General features: G+C 48.5%; 1 protein-coding gene across 2 annotated transcripts in view; it reads left to right on the top strand.

Moving 5' to 3' along the window:
* Positions 1-18,577, top strand: part of RUFY1 (RUN and FYVE domain containing 1) — a 59,080-nt gene extending 40,503 nt beyond the window's left edge. Inside the window, exons 12-18 of one of the 2 annotated variants that reach the window (XM_049648993.1) lie at positions 7,236-7,333; positions 9,409-9,528; positions 10,137-10,266; positions 12,775-12,869; positions 15,243-15,291; positions 16,792-16,869; positions 17,985-18,577. In XM_049648993.1, the coding sequence (XP_049504950.1) occupies positions 7,236-7,333; positions 9,409-9,528; positions 10,137-10,266; positions 12,775-12,869; positions 15,243-15,291; positions 16,792-16,869; positions 17,985-18,131 (717 nt within the window). In that variant the 3' untranslated portion in view covers positions 18,132-18,577. Of the gene's footprint in view, positions 1-7,235; positions 7,334-8,293; positions 9,385-9,408; positions 9,529-10,136; positions 10,267-12,774; positions 12,870-15,242; positions 15,292-16,791; positions 16,870-17,984 lie in introns of those variants that run through there. The other variant, XM_049648994.1, reaches the window with a different exon arrangement.
* The last annotated feature ends 2,470 nt before the right edge of the window (positions 18,578-21,047 follow it).

Raw genomic sequence — 21,047 nt, 5'->3', positions numbered from 1 at the left:
TCTATTTGTGCCATCTTCAGTTTCTTTCATCCATGCTTTACAGTCTTCAGAGTATCGGCTTTTCACCTCCTTGGTGAAGTTTATTACTAGGTATTTTGTTATTTTTTCTGTAATTATAAATGGGATTGTTTTTTTTTTAAGTTTTTTTCTTTACTTTTTTTTTTTTTTTTTTGAAAGGCAGAGAGCGAGCAGGGGAGGGGCAGAGAGAGGGAGACACAGAATTCGAAGTAGGCTCCAGGCTCTAAGCTGTCAGCACAGAGCCCGATGCGGGGCTTGAACCCACGAGCTGGGAGATTGTGACCTGAGTCGAAGTCGGATGCTTAACCAACTGAGGCACCCAGTTGCCCCATAAATGGGATTGTTCTCTTAATTTTTCTTTCGGCTACTTTATTAGTATATAGAAATGGAACAGAAATGTATATTAACTTTGTATCTGTAACTTTACTGAATTCATTTATCTGTTCTAAGTTTTTAGTCTTTTGGGTTTTCTTTATGTAATATCATGTAGTTGCAAATAGTGACAGTTTTACTTCTTTCTTACGAACTTGGATGCCTTTTTTTTTTTTTAAATGTTTACTCAGTTTTGAGAGACAGCGCGCGAGCAGGGGAGGGGCAGAGAGAAAGGGAGGAGACACAGAATCCGAAGCAGGCTCCAGGCTCTGAGCTGTCAGCACAGAGCCCAATGCGGGGCTCGAACTCATGGACCTTGAGATCATGACTGGAGCCAAAGTGGGCCACTTAACCTACTGAGCCACCCAGGCGCCCCGCCTTTTTTTTTTTTAATGTTTATTTATTTTTGAGAGAGAGAGAGACAGGGCATGAGTGGGGAAGGGCAGAGAGAGAGGGAGACAGAATCCCTAGCAGGCTCCAGGCTCCAAGCTGTCAGCACAGAGCCTGACAAGGGGCTCAAACTCACAAATTGCAAGATCATAACCTGAACCGAAGTCAGACACTCAACCGACTGAGCCACCCAGGCGCCCTCCCAACTTGGTTGCCTTTTATTTCTTTCAGTTGTCTGATTGCCTTGGCTAGGACTTGGAGTCCTATGTTAAGTAAAAGTGGTGAGAGTGGACATCCTGTCTTGTTCCTGACCTTAGGGGAAAAGCTTTCAGTGTTTCATCATTGCATCTGATGTTAGCTGTGGGTTTCTCATTATATGGCCTTTATTATGTTGAAGTGTGTTCCCTCTAAACGTACTTTGCTGAACGGATGTTGTATTTTATCAGATGCTTTTTCTGCATCTATTAAGATGACCATATGGTTTTTATCCTTCATTTTGTTGTGATGTATCACGTTGATTTATCTGCAGATACTGAACCAGCTATGTATCCTAGAATAAATCCTACTTGATCGTGTGAATGATCCTTTTAACGTATTGTTGGATTCAGTTTGCCAGTATTTTGCTGAGAATTTTTGCATCTGTGTTTATCAGGGATGTTAGCCTGTAGTTTTCTTTCTTGGTAGGACCTGTGTTCTGGTTTTGATATCAAAGTACTGCTGACCTCACAGAATGAATTTGGAAGTTTTCTTTGCTCTTCTGTTTTTTGGAACAGTTTGAGAAGATGGAGTATTAACTCTTCTTTAAATGTTTTTATTTTTTTTTTATTTTATTTTATTTTATTTTATTTTATTTTATTTACGTTTATTTATTTTTGAGACAGGGAGAGACAGAGCATGAACGGGGGAGGGTCAGAGAGAGAGGGAGACACAGAATCCAAAACAGGCTCCAGGCTCTGAGCTGTCACCACAGAGCCCAATGCGGGGCTCAAACTCACGGACCGCGAGATCATGACCTGAGCTGAAGTCGGACGCTTAACCGACTGAGCTACCCAGGCGCCCCTCTTTAAATGTTTTTTAAAGTTTATTTATTTTGAGAGAGAGAGAGTAAGAATGAAAGGGGGAGGGGCATATAGAGACAGGGACAGAAGATCCCAAGTGGGCTCCATGCCAACAGCAGAGAGTTCTATGTGGGGCTCGAATTCACAAACTGTGAGATCATGACCTGAGCTGAAGTCAGACGCTTAACTTACTGAGCCACCCAGGTGCCCCTTAATTCTTTTTTAAGTAAATGTTTGGTAGAATTCACCTGTGAAGCCATCCAGTCCTAGACTTGTGTTTGTTGGGAGTTTTTTTTATTACAAATTCAATTTCATTACTAGAACTTGGTCTGTTCAGATTTTTTTTTTATTATTATGTTTATTTATTTTGAGAGAAAAAGAGTGCGAGTGGGGCAGGGGCAGAGTGAGAGGGAGACACAGAATCTGAAGCAGGCTCTAGGCTCTGAGCTGTCAGCGCAGAGCCCATCGCTGGGCTCAAACCCATGAGTGTGAGATCATGACCTGAGTCGAAGTCAGACACTCAACCAGTTGGGCCATCCAGGCACCCCTAGATTTTTTTTTTTTAAGTTTATTTATTTTGAGAGGTGGGGTGGGGCAGAGAAACAGGGAAAGAGAGAATTCCTAGCAGGTTCTGCACTGTCAGCTCAGAGCCTAACGTGGGACTCAAACTCACAAACCATGAGAACATGAGCTGAAATCAAGAGTCGGATACTTGAGGGGCGCCTGGGGTGCCTGGGTGACTCAATCGTTGAGCATCTGACTTTGGCTCAGGTCATGAAATCACAGTTCATGAGTTCAAGCCCCACATCAGGCTCTGTGCTGACAGCTCAGAGCCTGGAGCCTGCTTCAGATTCTGTGTCTCCCTCTCTGTCTCTGCCTCTCCCCAGCTCGCTCGCTCTCTCTCTCTCTCTCTCTCAAAAATAAATTAAAAAAAAAAAAGTCGGGGCGCCTGGGTGGCTCAGTCAGTTAAGCAACCGACTTCGGCTCAGGTCATGATCTCACGATTCATGGGTTTGAGCCCTGCATCAGGCTGTGTGCTGACAGTTCAGAGCCTGGAGCCTGCTTCTGATTCTGTGTCTCCCTCTCTCTGTACCTCCCCTGCTCATGCTCTGTCTCTCTCTGACTCTCAAAAAATAAATAAATGTTAATTAAAAAAAAAAAAATTTTTTTTTTAAAGTCAGATACTTAATTAACTGAGACACCCAGGTGCCTTGGTCTGTTCAGATTTTTATTTCTTCCTAATTCAGTCTTGGAAGATCGTTAAGTTTCTAGGAATTTATCCATTTATTTTAGGTTGTCCAATGTGTTGGCATATAATTTTTCATAGTTGTATCTTACAGTCCTGTGGTGTCAGCTGTTACTTTTTCTCTTTCATTTCTGTATGTATGTATGTATGTATGTATTTATTTATAAAGTTTATGTATTTTGAGAGAGAGAGCGCAAGCAGGGGAAGGGCAGAGAGAGAAAAGGGGAGAATTCCAACTGGGGTCTTTCTGTCAATGCAGAGCCCCATGTGGGCTCAAACTCATGAACTGCAAGATCATGACCTGAGCCGAAGTCGGACGGTTAACTGACTGAGCCACCCAGATGCCCCTGAATTTATTTATTTGAGCCCTCTTTTTCTTGATGAGTCTGGCTGAAAGTTTATCAATTTTATCTTTTCAAAGAACCAGCTCTTGGTTTCATCTGGTCTTTGCTATTGTTTTTTAGTCTCTATTTCACTTATAGCCATTCTTATTTTTATTATTTCCTTCCTTGTACTAACTTTGGGTTTTGCTCTTCTTTTTTTAGTTGCTTTATGTGTGAAGTTAGATTGTTTCTTTGAGATTTTTCTTGTTTCTTGAGGTAGGCCTGTATCACTATAAACTTCCTTCTTAGGACTGCTTCTATTGCCTCCCAAAGATTTTGGACCACTGTGTTTCCATTTTCATTTGTCTCCAGGTGCTTTTTTTTTTTTTAATGTCTCCTTTGATTTCTTTGTTGACCAATTTGTTGTTTGGTAGCATGTTGTTTAGCCTCCCCAGGTTTTTTTGGTGTATTTTTTGTATGTTTGTGCTTTTTCCAGTTTTTCTTCTATAATTGATTTTAAGTTTCATACTATTGTGGTCAGAAAAGCAGCTTAATATGATTTCAGTCTTCTTAAATTTATTGAGACTCCTTGTGTGGCCTATCATGATCAATCCTGGAGAATGTCCCATGTGCACTTGAAAAGAATGTGTATTTTGCTAGCTTGGAATAGAATGTTCTGTATATATCTGTTAAGTCCATCAGCTCTAATGTGTCATTCAAAACCACTGTTTCCTTACTGATTTTCTGCCTGGATGATCTATCCATTGATGTAAGTAGTCCCCTACTATTGTATTATTGTCAGTTTCTTTTTTAATGTTTGTTGTTAGCTGCTTTATGTATTTAGGTGCTTCCATGTTGGGTGCATAGATATTTATGATTTTTATATTCTTTTGCTGGACATATATCCTCAAGCTGGATTCAGCTTGTTAGATCTCTTTATCATCATGTAATTCTATTTTAGTCTCACATGGGTACTGCTACCCCAGCTTTTTTTTTTTTTTTTTGGCTTCCATTTGTGTGCGATATGTTTTTCTATCACTTCACTTTCGGTCTGTATATGTTTTTAGATCTGAAGTGAGTCTCTTATAGGCAGCATATAGACAGGTCTTGGTTTTTTATCCATTCATCTCACCCTACCTATGTCTTCTGATTGGAACAGATAGACCATTTAAATTTAAAGTCATTACTTGGAGCGCCTGGATGGTTCTGTCCATTGAGCATCTGACTCTTGATTTCAGCTCAGGTCATGATCTTAGGGTCATGGGATCAAGGCTCACAGTGGAGCCTGCTTAAGAGTGTCTCTCTCCCCACCTCTGCCCCTTTCTTGGGCTCGCTCTCTCCTCAAAAATAAATAAGTAAATATGCATATGTTCTCTCATAAATAAATAATCACTGACAGGTGTGTACTTACTGCCATTTTGTTGTTTTTGGTTGTTTCTGTAGTTATTCTCTATTCCTTCTCTTGCTCTCTTCACTTGCAGTTGATGGCTTCCTATAGTGTTGTGCTTATATTCCTTTCTCTTTGTTTTTTGTGTGTCTATTATAGGCTTTTGATTGGTGGTTACCATAAGGTTCATATATAACTTTTTTTTTTAAGTTTATTTATTCATTTTGAGAGAGAGAGAAGCATGTGCAAGTGAGTGGGAGCGGGAGAGGGGCAGAGAGAGGGAGAGAGAGAATCCCAACCAGACTCCACACTGTCAGGAAGCCAGAAGCCTGAGGCTGGGTATTAGCACAGTTGCTTTCTTCTAAGGGCTGTGAGAAGGACTGTAAGCATCCCTGTCCCCTAGCTGCTGGTGGTTGCTGGTGATCATTGGCAATAATCTTTTCAAAGAACCACCTTTTTTCTAATATTCTTTATTGTCTGTTGTTCCATGTTTCATTGATTTCCACCTTTCCTTTTATTATATTCTTTTTTTTAAGGTTTTCTTTTTTTTATAAGTTTGTTAAGCTTATTATACATTATTATAAGTTTATTATAAGTTTATTTTGAAACAGGGGCACCTGGGTGGCTCAGTCGGTTAAGCGTACAACTTTGGCCCACATCATGATCTGTGAGTTCGAGCCCTGCATCAGGCTCTGTACTGACAGTTCAGAGCCTGGAGCCTGCTTCAGATTCTGTGTCTCTCTCTTTCTCTGCTCCTCCCCCACTCATGCTCTGTCTCTCTCAAACATAAACATTTAAAAAAAGAAGAAGAAAGAAAGAAAGAACGGGCCTGAGCAGGGGAGGGGGCAGAGAGACACAGAATCCCAAGCAGGCTCTGCACTGGGGGGCTCAATCTCACAACCATGAGATCATGCCCTGAGCCAAAATCAAGAGTCAGATGCTTAACTGACTGAGTCACCCAGGTACCCCTTTATTATATTCTTTCTGATTTCTTTGCGTTTGCTCTGTAATTTATTTTCATCTTCTGAAATGCATGCTTAGCTCATCTGTTTTATCTTTTTTTTTTTTATTTCATAAAAACATTTATTTGGGGGCAGCTGGCTGGCTTAGTCAGTAGAGCATGTGACTTTTGATCTCAAGGTTGTGAGTTCAAGCCCCATGCTGGGGGTAGTTTGCTTTAAAAAATAAAAATAAATAAAAAAGATGTTATTTGAAGTTAAAAATGACCCACACAACTACTGCTTTACCTGTGGCCCTCAAATTTTGACAAAAGTATATCACCTAAGAAGCACATTTATTCACAGCTCAGCCTCTCTGAAACCTACATGCATCTTACAGTCAATGGCACATGTTCTAAGTAGCTGTTTTTTCTTGCTTAGTGGTGTGTAAAATTAGGATACGTCTTCCACTCAGTGCATCTTCAATACCATACAATATTGCATAGTGTTTTCACTGGCTTTTACCTCTAAATATTTCTTTTTTTTTTTTTTTAAGTTTATTTATTTTTGAAAGAGAAAGCACAAGTAGGGGAGGGGCAGAGAGAGAGGGAGAAAGAGAATCCTCAGCAGGCTCCAGGCTGTCAACCCAGAGCCTGATGCAGGGCTCAAACTTACGAACTATGAGATAATGACCTGAGCCAAAATCAAGAGTTGGAGAATTAACCAACTGAGCCACCCAGGCGCCCCTACCTCTCAGTATTTCTTAATTAGTCCTCTGGTTTACATTTTTAGCTCAACAGCTTTTTAGTAATATGCTATGTAGTTTAGTTTCTAAGATATGAGGCATTTTTAGCCATTCTTTTGTTGTTAATGTCTAACTGCATTATATTAAGGTCCAAGAATACAGTCTGTATATTATATTAGGAACTTATTAGGACTTCCTTCTGTCATCAGCCTTTCCGTATCCTTTTATTTTAAAAGTGTCTGTTATGGACACACAGGGACACAGTGCTTTTTGCCCGCCCCCCCTGCCTGGGCCCCCGGTACATGCCTGGATTCAGAAGTCACACAGTTGTGGGTGTAAATCTGCTGTATCGCACGTCTGTGCCAGCCTCCCTCTGTGCTTAGGGAACTGGGGCTGACCAGCCGGCCACGAGAACCTACAAGGGCTCGATGAACTCGTAGGTGTGCTTGGCATGTAGGAACAGCTCTGCAACACTGTCAGATCTCACTCTGAAGTTCTTTTTTTAAAAAGGAGCATGGACCTTTCATAGAGGAAAACAAAAAGCTTATTACTTCCTTTTTGGCCTTTCTTTGTGTGGATAAAGCTGGGAGCCTTAGTCCAGTTTGTCTTCCAGTGCTATGGGAAAGACCAGCAATTAGTGAAATGCTCCTAGAAATGTTGTGAAAGCACAGATTGAATCATCAAACCCTCTTTTAACCCTGAGCGGGCACAGCAGTGAGAGAGAGGCAGAGTGTGACCCCTCTTCCTTGCCTTTGCAGAATGCAGAGAGCTGTTTACAGCAGAAGAATGAAGCCATCACATCTTTTGAAGAAAAAACCAACCAGGTTATGTCCAGCATGAAACAGATGGAAGAAAGGTAATCACTCCCTGTGGCAGATACTCCCTAGAAGGTGCTGGACATTCCCTAGGCCCGGGAACTTAGAGTCTCTCTCAAAAGTTCAGACAACTTGGGATGAAAGTCCTTTGGAATTGTAGTCTTGCTGAGCAAGGGGGCTGGATTCCCATCCTTGCCTAAGTGTGTATTCCCTTAATCAATCTCTGGGTGACTGTATCACATTGTCTTCTCAGGAGTCAGACCCATACAGTGAGCTCCTTGTCACCGACACACTTAACCATCAGTCTATAATGGGTCAGAATAGAGCCTGAAAGCAGACCCCAATGAATATGGCAACTGATTTTCTTACAGAGGTGCAAAGGCAGTTCAAGGGAGAAAGGAAAATCTTTTCAATAAGTGATACTGGGACAATCGGACATGCATAAGCAAAAAAAATGGACCTTGGTGTATACTTCCTGTCTTCTGCAAAAATTAGCTGGAAATGGATCATAAGTCTAAATGGAAAACTTAAAACTTACAACCTCTGGAAGAAAACCTAGGAGAAAATCTTTGTGATCTTGGATTAGGCAAAGAGATCTTAGACATGACATAAAAGCATGGGATCCAGGGCCCCTGGGTGGCTCAGTCAGTTGAGTGTCCAACTCTTGATTTCGGCTCAGGTCATAATTTCACGGTTCATGAGTTCAAGTCCCATGCCAGGCCCTGCACTGGCACTGCAGAGCCTGCTTGGGATTCTCTCTCTCAGCCTGTTCTCTCTTGCTCTCTCTCTCTGTCAAAATAAATAAATAAAAACTTAAAAAAATGTAATACTTTTGAAAAGCATGGTGTCCATGGGAGGAAAAACTTGATAAGTTGGACTTTATCAAAAGGTAAAACCTTTGTGCTATGAAAGACATGGTTGAGAGAATAAAAAGACCAGCTAGAGATTGGCAGAAAACTTGCAAATCACTTAACTGACAAAGTTATATATTCTGTCTCCAGAATATATAAAGAACTCTCAAAACTCAACAGACAACCCAGTTGAAAAATGGACAAAAGACTTGAATGGACACTTCGCCAAAGAGGACATAGGGATGGCAAATAAGCACACAAAAAGATGTTCAGTGTCAGTAGCCATCAAGGAGGTACATGTTTTGTTATGTTTTGTTGTAAATATTCATTTTTGAAAGAGTGCAAGCAGGGGAGGGGCAGAGAGAGGGGGACAGAGGTGGGCTTTTGTGCTAACAGCAGTGAGCCCTATGTGGGTTCGAACTCACAAACCACAAGATGAGGACCTGAGCCAAGGCAGACACTCAACCGACTGAGCCACCCAGGCACCCCCAGGGAAGTACATGTTAAAATCACCGTGAGATGCTACTACACACCTGTTAGAACAGCTAAATATCTTTTTAATGACAATACCGAGTATTGACGGGGCTACAGAGCAACTAGAACTCTCCTACATGACCGGTGGGGATGCCAAATGGTACAGCCACGTTGGGAAACAGTGTCTTAAAATAAAGCTAACCTTACTCTTCCATCTGACCCAACAATCCCACTCCTGGGTATCAGCCCAAGAGAAATGGAAACTAATGTCTGCACAAAAGCCCATACACAAATGTTTGTAGCAGGTCTATTCATTATTGTCAAAACTAGAAGCGAGTTAGAGGTTTTTCATCGAGTGAAGTAAGAACAAACTGGTACCCTGTACAGTGAAATAGTACTCAGGCAGAGGAAGGAATGAGCCACTGATCCACAAACTTGATTTCAGCAATACTAAGCTGAGAGAAAGAAGCCAGGCTTAAAACGTTATTTATAGAAAGTATGATTCCACTTATAGGACACTCTGGAAAAGAAAAAGTCATGGTATCAGAGCCCATCAGGGGTCAGGGGTGGGAAGGGAGCCTTCAGGGGTGACAGAACTGCTCTGTCTCTTGATCACCATGGTGGTTCCATGGGTCTATCCGTGTGCTAAAAACTCTGGGAACTGGGCACACACATGAGTCAATCTTACTGTGTGCATATTTACAATGCAAGCCACGAGAACAGGAAAACACGATACCTTCGGTGGCGAGGGTGGCTCCTTTCCTTATGCAGATGTGCTTGCTTCGGTGCAGGTTACGGCAGTCTGAAAGGGCCAGGCAGGGGGCTGAGGAGCGGAGCCACCGGCTGCAGCAGGAGCTGGGCGGCCGGACGTGTGCTTTGCAGCAACAGCTCTCACAGCTGCATGAGCAGTGGTAGGCGGGCGGCCCGGTGGGGGGCAGAGGGGGGCGGGCCGTGGCCTCTTCGAAGTTTAACCCTCATCTCCTACAAGGCTGGGATGAGGGTTTGAGGGTGCATGTAAAGCCCAGTGATGAGTGACAGATGTCTGTGTTTCACAAATGAGAGAGCTGGTTCGGGGGTTCAGGAACGTCCCAGGGCCACTTGGCTGGTGAGCAGCAGGGGATGGGGGGGTCCAGTAGCTTTCTCCTGCCCCCACCCCCAGTGTCCTCCAGTGGGAGCTGGCTCTGGGTTGGAAAAAGCAGAACTCGTGTTGCAACCCCCCACGCCCCAGGTCTTGCCTCAGTAGGGGATCCCACAGGTGCAGCCCTAAGTGTCCCCAGGCCCTTTTGCTTTCTTTCGGCTCACATGCAGTCAAGTGTGCACCTGCCCTTCTTCCCCTTGAGGGGTCCCGGTGTCCCCTGTGGAGGGGCAGGCAGCCCTGCTCCAGTGATGGGTTTAGATATGCATGTGACAATGCCAATTCCAATTCCCCGTTCCCTGTGTGGTGAATTGGGTTGGAGATTGTGCAGTTTCCGCGCAAATCTCCCACTGAGACTAACTCCAGTTCATTTTGGGAAAACAGTTCAAGTCTAGAGAAAGAGCTGAAATCAGAAAAAGAGCAAAGACAGGCTCTTCAACGAGAATTACAGCAGGAGAAAGACACTTCCTCTCTGCTCCGAGCAGAGCTACAGCAAGTGGAAGGATTAAAAAAGGTAAGGCAGGGGTGCCTGGGTGGCTTGTTTGAGTGTTGGACTCTTGATCTCAACTCAGGTCACGATCTCTCGGTTCATGAGTTGGAGCCCCACATCATGCTGTGTGCTGACAGCATGGAGCCTGCTTGGGATTCTCTCTTTCCCTTTCTCTGCCCCTCCCCTGCTCACTCACTCGCTCTCTAAATAAATAAATAAACAAACAAACAAACTAAAAAAAAAGAAAGGTAAGGCAGCCATCCTTGGGAGAAAAAGAGCTACCAGTGTCTCTGGAAATTGCAACCACAGAGCCAGAGCTGTGCCCATGGAGCTGCTGCTCTGGGCGGCCGGTGCACACACCAGACACTCAGGGATGAGTGCTGTGAACAGAACATTACCTGCCGTGGGCAGGGGTGGTCTGGGAAGAGTGACGGGCGGATCTGAATGACAGCAAGGGACGGCTATGCACAGGTCCAAGCTAAGAACCTCTCAGGCAGATAGCAGGAAGTGTGAGGGTATGTCGTGGTCAAGGAGCAGAAAGAAGGGCCATGAGGCTGAGGTGTGGCGAGCGGAAGAAGGAAGCACTGGAGCCGAGGCCTCAGGTGGGCAGACCGATCTCGGGCCCCCAGAGCTGCACGAAGGGATTTGGATCTTCTCTTGAGCACGGTAAGAAGCTGTTGGGGGCATGGAGGGGGTGGGGGAGGTACATGGCCCACTTCATTTTAAGACCGTCACCAGCTGCTGTGTGAGAATGGGTGGCGGGCTTGCAAGAGAGGAAACAGTAAGCATGAACATCTTCCACCAAGTGCCACACCTCCACCCCAGAGGGGCTTGGCCTAGGGTCAGGTATCCTGGTTCCCCAGAACTTTCTGGGCCTGGGCCACCCCTGGGAAGCCAACCGAACCAGTCTCTGCCTAGAGCCACCTCGGTCCTCTGGTGAAGGTGAGGCCTGGATCCTATGGAAAGCTTCAGGGAGAGAGATGTTGGGGTGCCAGAATGGCATCTCTGTCTGGTTGCAGAACTAGATCTCCCAGGGAACCCAGGCAGTCTACAAGTCTTCCCCGATGATAAAATCGCCAGGCATCTCCCGCAAAGGTGGGAGGTCCCCACAATGCTGGTGGGAGCAGCTGCAGCCTGCTAGGGGGTGTCCCTGACTACTGCAGCCTCTCCTGGTGGGACTGGCATGCCTTCCGCACCACACCTGCCCTGGCAGAGGGTCCTTGAGGCTGGGGCAGCTCCCAGACCCGGATCTCGTTGTGCTGAATGTGGTAATGGGTCCTGCTGCACAATCTGAATGAGCCAACAAAGGCGCTTTGGTTTCTGTTGAAAAGTGTCTAGAGCCCCTTGCTGGGGAGCCCACTAGGCCAGGGGTGGGGAGGACCCCTGGGGAGGGGAGAAGTTCCTCATGAGCCTCTCAGGCTTGGAAAAGGGAGGAGAAGAAATGGAGGGCAGAAGAGGACTCCCAGAAAGTTCTGCATCGTGCCTCCTTTATTCCACTCCCAAATACTTTGGTGTAAGATTTGAATCGCTTGCCCTCCCCACCTCCCACCCGCACTTACATACACACACAAGAAACAAAATGTATCTGACATCAGCAGGGTGCCCTGTGCTGTGTGCCTGTGACAGCAGGCTCTGGGGCGGCTGGGAGGGAAGTGCCCACCACTTAGGCCTAAGCCCTGAACCGCACTGTCCTGGGTCTTCTGTCCTAGCCCTCGCCAGCCTGTGTCAAGGTGCCCTGTTCTCAGGTTACGATGGTTGTCATTGTGTGAGCTGCTCTCCCCACATGCACGAGAATGAGATCCCAATCTGGGCCTTCATCAGCCTTGTTCACTCACTCACAACCAGCCCTTTCCAAAAAACACTATCCAGACAAGCCTTCCCTGGGCAAGTGACCTACAGTTCTATAGAAGTTTCACCTGTGTATTTTTGGAGGTAATTCTCTGTGTTTAAACAGTCCTTTAATAGCAACTCAGATGGGCAGAGCCTTGTTTGCCCTGGGAGGAAGACTGTTTGAATGGAGCTGTTTCCTGCTCCATGTCACTGTCCCCACCGCAGGGCCACCCCTGTAGCATTCACCTTGCAGTTGCCCATTCTGGAGAAACAGGCTGGTGAGAAGTAACCCACAAAGTAACTCCGTCTGGAGTGCGGTTCATATGACAAAACTGCTTTTTGCGCTTGAAAAGCATTCTGCCCTTCTTGTTGCTGTGATCGCTAAGCCTTTTTTTTTTTTTAATTTGTTTTAACGTTTATTTATTTTTTGAGAGACAGAGAGCATGAGCAAGGGAGGGGACAGAGAGAGGGGGAGTCACAGCTTCCAAAGCAGGCTCCAGGCTCCGAGCTGTCAGCATGGAGCCCGATGCGGGGCTCGAACTCACGAACCACGAGATCATGACCTGAGCCGAAGTCGGACGCCCAACCGACTGAGCCACCCAGGTGCCCCTGTGATCGCTAAACCTTTAAAAAAAAAAAAAGAAAGAAAGAAAGAAAAAAAAAGACTGTCAGCGTATCAGGCATCTGGTCGGTTCGTTTTAGGAGCTGCGGGAGCTCCAGGACGAGAAGGCAGAGTTGCAGAAGGTTTGCGAGGAGCAGGAACAGGCCCTCCAGGAAATGGGGCTGCACCTCAGCCAGTAAGACCCCAGTCCCCCTCACCTACCCCCTGCGCCGCCCCCTGGAGTCACACCAGCCTGCCCACCGGGCCCTGAACCAAATTGTGTTGTCGTGGAAGGGAGGGCCTGGAAGGAGGCCTGCCAGGTGGAGGTCAGGCCTCGAGGACGCAATGCTGGTTTAACGCGTTAAGAAACCCCAGATGGGTGAACCAGATGGGTGGGGGGCGGGCTGCTTGCTGGGCCTGCAGTCAGACCAGAGTGGATACTGTGGTTTGAGGGTTCCAGCCTGCCCTAGCCAAAGTGCGGTCACCTCCAGCCTTTCTGGATACTCGCACCCACCAGTCTTTCTGTCTGCTCTGCTGGCTGCTGCTGCAGGAGTGCCGATGTTGGTGCTTCTGTTTGTCCTGTAACTGGACAGCTCTCCTTCCCGATGGTCCCAGTCCTGCCAGGTTGCTCTGGACAGTCTGATAGGTCACAGCCGATACTAGAATATGTTCACCTGTGCAATTATTGTTGTTTTTCTTTTTTAATATTTCTTGAAAGAGATAGAGCATGAGCAGGGGAGGGGCAGAGAGAGACACAGAATTCAAAGCAGGCTCCAGGCTCCAACCCACAAACCGTGAGACCTGAGCCAAAGTCGGACACTTAACTGACTGAGCCACCCAGGTGCCCCTATTACTGAATTTTCAAAGCCATGGGGGAGCTTTTTCTCCTTCTGAGTCAGGACTCTTGGTTTCAGAGGGACAAAAATCCAACTCAAACTGTCTGAAGCAGAAAAAGCCATCAGAACTGTCTCTCCTTCCTACCTCTGGTGTCCTGTCTGTTGCTTCCACCACGAGGGGATCTGGCTCACATCAGGGCAGAATGGCTCCCACAGGGACTCCAGGTTGACTTGCCACCCCCACCAGAGTCCTGTTCTGGTGCCTGTCACAAGCACGGTGACCAGAGAGAGAAGGGCTGTCATGGCCAGCACAGCCTGGGCTCAGGCTCCATGCTGAATAAAACCCTGACCAGAAAAGGTCCAGAGATGAGGGTGACCAGGAGAAGAAACTAGAAACACTGAAGTAGTATGCACACCGAACAGGATGTCCCTCAGTTGGGCTGCGTGGGGGTTGCTGTGTCAGGACACGTGACACGGGCAGGGGTTCCCCAGGGAACCTTTGTGCTTCTTCCCTCCTTCCCTCCTTCCCTCCCTCCTTCTTCATGTCACCAGGTGACACCAGAGAAGACTCCCTTCAGATCCCTCCACCAGCCAGACACAGCTGCCTGGTTTCTTTATGTCGCCAAAGTCTGGGTCCTTCCCAAGCTTATTTCCCAGGGAAGTGCTTGCACAGTCAGGCTGCCCTCTCCACCTGGTGTCCCCAGGTCTCTCCACCCAGGCAGCTGCTGGTGCTGTCAGTCTGCAGGCCTGTTCCTAAGCTGGTCAGGGCAGGAGGGAATGCCTTTTTCTAAAGGACTTGATGCTCAGTTTCCTAATCCTCCCCCAGAAGACTAGCTCGTGTCTCAGAGCCCGGCCACTTTGACACTTGGATTAGGTTAATCCAATGACAGTTTAGGCTAATCTCAGCTTTCAAGGGCTCAGACCATCCCCCCTGCCCCACCCGCCCACAATTACAACTTCTTACAGTTTCATTTTATCTGGTTTAATCCTGCCAGTTTAGACTGTGTTCAGTCAGTCGTTTATGTGGACAACTAAGGAATTATTCTTACCCTAACAAGAATGGAGCAAGGACAAATGAACATGTCCTCTGAGCAGGACTGTTCTAAAAGGAGCAGGCAGCAGGAAAAGGGCCCAGAGAGCCCTGCAGATTCTGGTTCCTGAGGGGAGCACACACAGCCCCACTCCAGGACATGCCTTATGCAGGAATGGTTGCCCAGAGAAGCTAGGAAACTGGATTTCTGGGACATTATCTTTTTATTTTTTAAGTTTATTTATTTTGAGAGAGAAAGAGACACCCCAAGTTGGGGAGGGGCAGATGGAGAGAGAGAGTCTGCACTGCAGCACAGAGCCCGATGCGGGGCATGAACTCACAAAGCTGTGAGATGGCAACCCAAGCCAAAACCAAGAGTCAGACGCTTAACTGAGCCCCCCAGCCACCCGTATCCTCAATCTTTAAATGGCTGCAACTATTTCAAAGTCTTCTGAAAGCTTGCAGGATCAACAGTCTGTTCTTGGGCCACGTTCAGTCCACAGGCTCAACCTCGGAGCATGGCAGACGTGAGCCAACCTCAAGAGGTGGCTCTGGGATGATGAAAAGGTAGAAAGAGTGTTCCAGAATGACTCATGTTATGGGACAGCTCTCTCAATAAGCCCTGTCTCCCTCCCGAAGCCAGACAGTCGCTGTTGAGAGCCTCTCACTGCTTCTAAATGATTTTTGCCTTTTTTTCTTCAAGGTCAAAGCTGAAGATGGAAGACATCAAAGAAGTAAATAAGGCACTGAAGGTACTGGATTGTTGATGTTATTAGCATAAGAATCTCTGCCCAAGAGCAGCTGTTGGTCAGCTAGTGCAAACGCCCCATGTGCTCTTGGGTTTTGCCACAAGTCAGGTGAGCGTGTGCGGCTGAGGCTTCAGTGGCGGTTAGCACTTGTTCACAGAGCAGAAAGTGCCGCTCAGAGCCAGGTGACCTGGTGAGAGGTGGTGCTGCTGAGTGGCGGGCCCACCCCAGAACCCTGGTCTGGATCCGGGCTCCTCAGCTGTCAGCCATAGTTCCACCCCAGGCCTGCCACACAGGTGCCCAAATGGAGGAAGCACAAAGTGGCAGAGAGATCCAGGGATTGTTGAATAGGGAGCGTGAGACCTCTCCCTGCAAGTGAGGGGCCGGAGGCCACCCTGCTATTTCTGGGGACCATTCAAGCCCTGACCTGGGCCATGTTTCTGGACCACCTTGGGGAGGGCAGGATGATGCACCCACCTACGGAGAGCTGGAACGTGGGGACCAGGTGACTAGGTACGGGCACCAGGCTGGCCCACTAGGGTCGGGACAGGGACAGTTCAGAGAAGGGACCGCCCACCTGGGACAGGAGTTTGCGGCCTCTGCTGGATGGAGACCCTAGTACACACAGGGCAGAGGCAAACTGTCACGGCAGCTCACGGCAGCCCTGACTTAACATCATGCACCTTCCCCGCCCTTGCAGGTGGGCAGCACCTTAGAGGAGATCGCTGTGAGCTGCTTTTCTGTCCCTGAAAAACTGCTGGAATGTCCAACAGTGACAGCAGCACTCGAGGAAGGAGCTGTTGGGCGTGGTGCTACAGCTCTTAGGGTCAGTCTGTCACCAAGAAAGTGACATCCACCAGAGGCTAAGGAGCCAGAAAAGTTTCTCAGGTCTTTGGCCCCTTTGAAAGCTCAGTCCCTGCAGCTGAACAAATCATGCCTCCTGGTTGTCCTTTAGAAAGACAGCTTTCAGAGTGGTGTCTGCCTCTGCAGAATGGAGACTCCTGCCTCCCCACCTCGCTCTGAGGGTCGGGGGGCTCAGCATGTGGAGAAGGGCCTCCCATCCCATGGCATGTTACCTTCTGTCTCAGCAGGGACTGCCATCACAGACCTGGTCTGGCTGACCAGGCTGGCCCCTCTCCCTCCTGCCAGTTCAGCAGGGGGACACTGGAGAATGTCTCAGCCAGGATCCAGTTGCAGGCATCAGATCCTGACTCTTGTTACCTCAGCCAAAGGGCATTTATTGAAAGGGGGTGGGGAAGGCTCAGGTTCCCGGGAAGCTGGGGGATCTGGCTGCAGGCCGGGAAGCCAGGGCCAGAGGGCAGACGGTCTGCAGCACGTGAGCTGTGGTCAGGGCAGGGAGGCCCTAGGAGGCCCCATCTAGCATAAAGTGGCTGTCCCTCAAAAGGTGCTATTAGAGAAGTGGTAGGCCACTGACATTGGGCAGCCAAAGGTCCATCAGGAGCCAGGCCGTAAACTGGGATTCTGTGGTGGTCTTTCCTCCCCCAGGGCCATACTTGGCTGAAAGACGATGAAGCAACGCACTGTAAGCAGTGTGAAAAGGAGTTCTCCATTTCCCGAAGAAAGGTACGTGGGGTGGCCCTCCATTGGCTCACACAGGTGGGGCTCCCCTCCCACCAGTCCCACAGGGGCCACCGCACTGTGATCACACCTGCTGGTCTGCTGGCCCAGGGAGATGGTTTCCCAGCTCATGCCCAGAGCTAGTCTAGGTGAGCAGATCATTGAAAATTCATTTTAAGCAACAGGACCAACATCTGGCAAAGTGAGGCAAAAACAATCTCTAGAGAACCGGTGAGCAGCGAGTCTCCGGACAGCCCCCAAGTGGCACCAAAAGCTCACTGGCATCTGGGCAGGGCCAGTGCCCTGATAAGTCTGCCTCTGCCAGTGTACAGCCTGCCCTCAGGCTCCAGGAACAGAAGGTCCTATACCTTTGGTCCAGGGTTGACAGGGCTTTGAGTGACCAGTTGGGCATGATAGGGGCAGGATATAGATGCCAAGCAAAACTGGAAACCTCTACAGCCCACAGTACCCCATCCACTACTACACAGGTGCGCATGCTCACCGGTCCCGGCTAACGGCCTCTCTGTGGAAAAGTACAACTCCCAAACCTTAGTGCCTTGCAGTAGGTCCAGAGGTAGAAACAGCCCTCCTGAGGCTACCGTTGAAATCCTGCATTTCCACAAGGCCTGCTGGACACTGGGGCCTCTCCATCCCCACCTGTGAACGGCCTGGCAGAGGTTCATTGTCTAGCCTGATGGGGTTGGGCTGTTGGCAGAAGTGACAGATTTCTACATGGATCCTGGTCTTGGCGTTCTGCCCAAGACTTAGGCAGTTCTTCACAAAGTAAGACACCCATCAGGAGGGGCTGGCTGGCTAAAGAAACCTGGGGTCCCACCACAGGGTGCAGGGATTGCAGGGACTGAACCTGGGCCCCCAACTCCAGTAAACACATTCTGAAGGAAAAGAGCCTGATTCATACAAGCGCATGCCCCTCCACCACCACTCTGCAGACCTTAGAGGCACAGGACTGTAGAAACAAATGTCTGCAAGGACCCCTTCCAAACGGACACATCTGCAAGTCTGCCTTAGGTTTTAAGATCCCTTCCCCAAAGGCTCTAAGAACAGAGTGGGTGTACGGATGGGGGAGCACAGCACACCATGATGGCCTCTTTGTCCCGCAGCACCACTGCCGTAACTGCGGCCACATCTTCTGCAACACGTGTTCCAGCAACGAGCTAGCACTGCCCTCCTACCCCAAGCCCGTGCGTGTGTGCGACAGCTGCCACACGCTGCTCCTGCAGCGCTGCTCCTCGTCCACTGGCTCCTAAGCACACAGGGTGTCGGCAAGGCAGCCTCACAACCGTGCCAAACTCTGTGGGTCTTGGGGGATGCCCAAGGGCTTGGGGAAGCAGGAAGCAACGCGATCCTGGCCGGCTGTGCACACAGCATGGCGGAATGGAAGGTACACACCTCTCCTTTCCGGACTGTATGGAATTAACCTATCTGCTAACCTGTCTGGATGCTTCCTTCTCACTTGGCTACATCACTGGCTTTGGCTCCAGTGTAACTTCATGATTTTGCTACTGTCATTTTTCACTTTTCAAAAAAATTGTCCGGTTTTATGGCAGTCGTACTAGTATAATGAGCAACCAGTTCCACCCCCCACCCCCCCCCGCACCGTGCCGTGCCTTCCCTGCTTCAGAAGCCAGAGATTTGCCACATCACACCCTTGTTAATATGTCTTTGGACCTGCAATAAAATCATTTATTTTTCACTCCGGTGCAGAAAGCATAGGCACTCGTGTCCGTGTCACAGACGTCAGGGTCAGCCTCTGGGGAGGCCTCGGGGCAGCCCCCATGTCAGGACTAAAGGCCCTCAAGGAGGGCAGCTGCCTTTGAGGTAAGCCTGCTGGGTTCTGGTACAGGCTGTGCCCTGTCCAGTGAGCTGAGGACGACATGGGCCATTAAGTCCACCAACAGGCACAGAGGAAGTGACCTCACGCCCATCACCAAAGCTCAGAAGTTGTTCCTTTATGCAAGTGGATTGCAGGAGATACCTGTGGGAGGCACCTGCCAGATAGTCATTCACAAACTTCAAAAGTAGAGCTAGGACAGGTGCAGTCAGCTGTGAAATTGGGCTCAGCACATGCTCACCCCACCCCCTGCCCCCAGCCAGGGGTCTGAAATGAAAGAAGTGCTGTAATACTGTCCAGACCTGTCCATCCATCCATCCATCTGCAGAGCCTCTGCCTTCTCCAGCCCTCAGGGGACTCCCTGTGCTGGCTGCTCAGTCCCCACTTTCCCCATAAGTCCCCTGGCCTGCTTAGCTGTCCAGCCCCCTGCTCGAGGCCCTGGCTCTCCCTCTTCTTCCTGGGCTCTTACCCTGCAGAAATTTCCCCACAGGCTGGCTCAGATTCCATATGTGCTGCTCCCTTAAACACATCTGTGGGGTTGGGAAGTTTGCGGGGGGGAGGGGGGGGGGGGGAGACCTGGGCAGCTCTGCAAGGTTGGGTTGATACACACGCCCAGCTCCAGAGCAACATTCCTTCGGAGCTGCAGGTTCTCACATCCTATCAGGAAGTACGATGGCAGAGAAAGCTGCCAAGAGGGACTCTTCATCTGAGCAGCTTTTTAGTAAAATCTCCAGCACTCAGCTGTTCCCGTAATGCTTACATCCTGAACTATACTCCACACTGGTCTGGCATGGCATCAGAGCAGTACCCAGTTTTCAGTGCACCCAATTTGGATTCCAGCTCACTGGGGAGCCTTGGGCTCGTCATCACCTCACTTCTGGGCTCTCATCTGCCCACACAGAAAAGAATACCTGACTCCTGTTTTGACCACTAAGTAGAATGTTCCCCCTCTCCACCCAACAAGCAAGATACTGAGGCATTATTCAAAGGACCCTTTTGCCAGTTACCAAATATTTAGTTGCAATGAGACAACTTTTCTATCCACGCCACGTCAAATATGCACCTGAACTTTGGAATCCTCAGGCTGTGGTGGGGTGACCTTCCTGACCCGGGCAATGAGGGACAGTGGTCTAAGGCAATGCTTCTCAAGCTTAAATGCACAGGTTAGCCAGGAAGAAGGGTGTCCTATTAGAATGCCACCTCCCAACAGCACCTGGAGTTCTGGTCTAACAAGCACCCAGGTGGTTTTGGTTCAAGTCCATGGAACACAAGGTTCCAAAGAACCAGGATGGTGGGTTAAATACTCCCTTTTCAAAAGCCAAACGGTTCTGGATTAGCTTAGCCTTACTCCCGCCGTCCCTTTTACCTCCAAAGAGCCTTTACTCAACAAAGACATTCCTTACGTAAACAACTTAAAGAGCCAGACAAGCAATCTTCCTTGAGCCTTCTCATTAACAGGGGTCCGTTCCACAGACACTGAATAACTCAGCCAAGATGCTAGGGGCAGTGTGAAGTCCAGAACACAGCAGAAGCTCAAGGCTGCCTCCCCTGCAAATTATTTCTCTAAACCTGAAGACAGGCTAAGGATTCCAACAACACTTGTGTGCCCCAGGCTGATGGCAAGTTGTTCCCCTCCACCATGTGGGATAGCACCATCCTCCACAGAGGGGATGCAGCACAATACATCTGCAGGGCCTTTTGCACACATTTGTGCAATGCTGCCATCTACAGATGCGTAGAAACACCTAAGATTGTAACCAAACCTCACCAAAGATGAAAAGAGATTTTCAGCACTGACACAAGTGGCTTCAAATCCTCAATTTGGCTTAAGCGGAGTCTGCAGTGTTAAGCATGTACTAAAGGAATTTTGAGACAATCACACCTTTAAGAGGGCTAGCTCCTTCTAGAAGACCTCCCGTACCCCATGTAAGCAAAAACTCAGAGTGGGAAGGGTGGCTCCTGGTCAGCCACCCACCACCCCTGGCACTTCCTTCTTAGCCATGCCTGCTGCAGGCCTCCGCGAACATGCAGAACATGCAGTGAGCACTTCGGCCTCTCCATGTTTTATGCAAGCGCTTAGCAAGTCAGAGGCAGCTCAGGTTAGGTCCTACGCAGCCAGGCCAAACACACAGCCCTTCCACAAGGGCCCCACAAGCTAGATTTACCTTCAGTTGCACTGGAGGGAAGAAGTCTGACGACATCTACACAACAGCCTCAACTGCCGAGCCTCTCTGCCACAGCCAAAGACGTGAGCCACTGTCACCTACGCCCCGGGCAGGAATAGAGCACCAAGAAACAGTCCACATGACACTGAAGCATAGACAAGACAAAG

Source organism: Panthera uncia (assembly GCF_023721935.1).
Source record: "Panthera uncia isolate 11264 chromosome A1 unlocalized genomic scaffold, Puncia_PCG_1.0 HiC_scaffold_17, whole genome shotgun sequence".
Classification (NCBI taxonomy): Eukaryota; Metazoa; Chordata; class Mammalia; order Carnivora; family Felidae; genus Panthera; species Panthera uncia.
The sequence above is the reverse complement of the archived record's forward strand: the minus strand, read 5'-3'. Positions and strand labels throughout refer to the sequence as shown.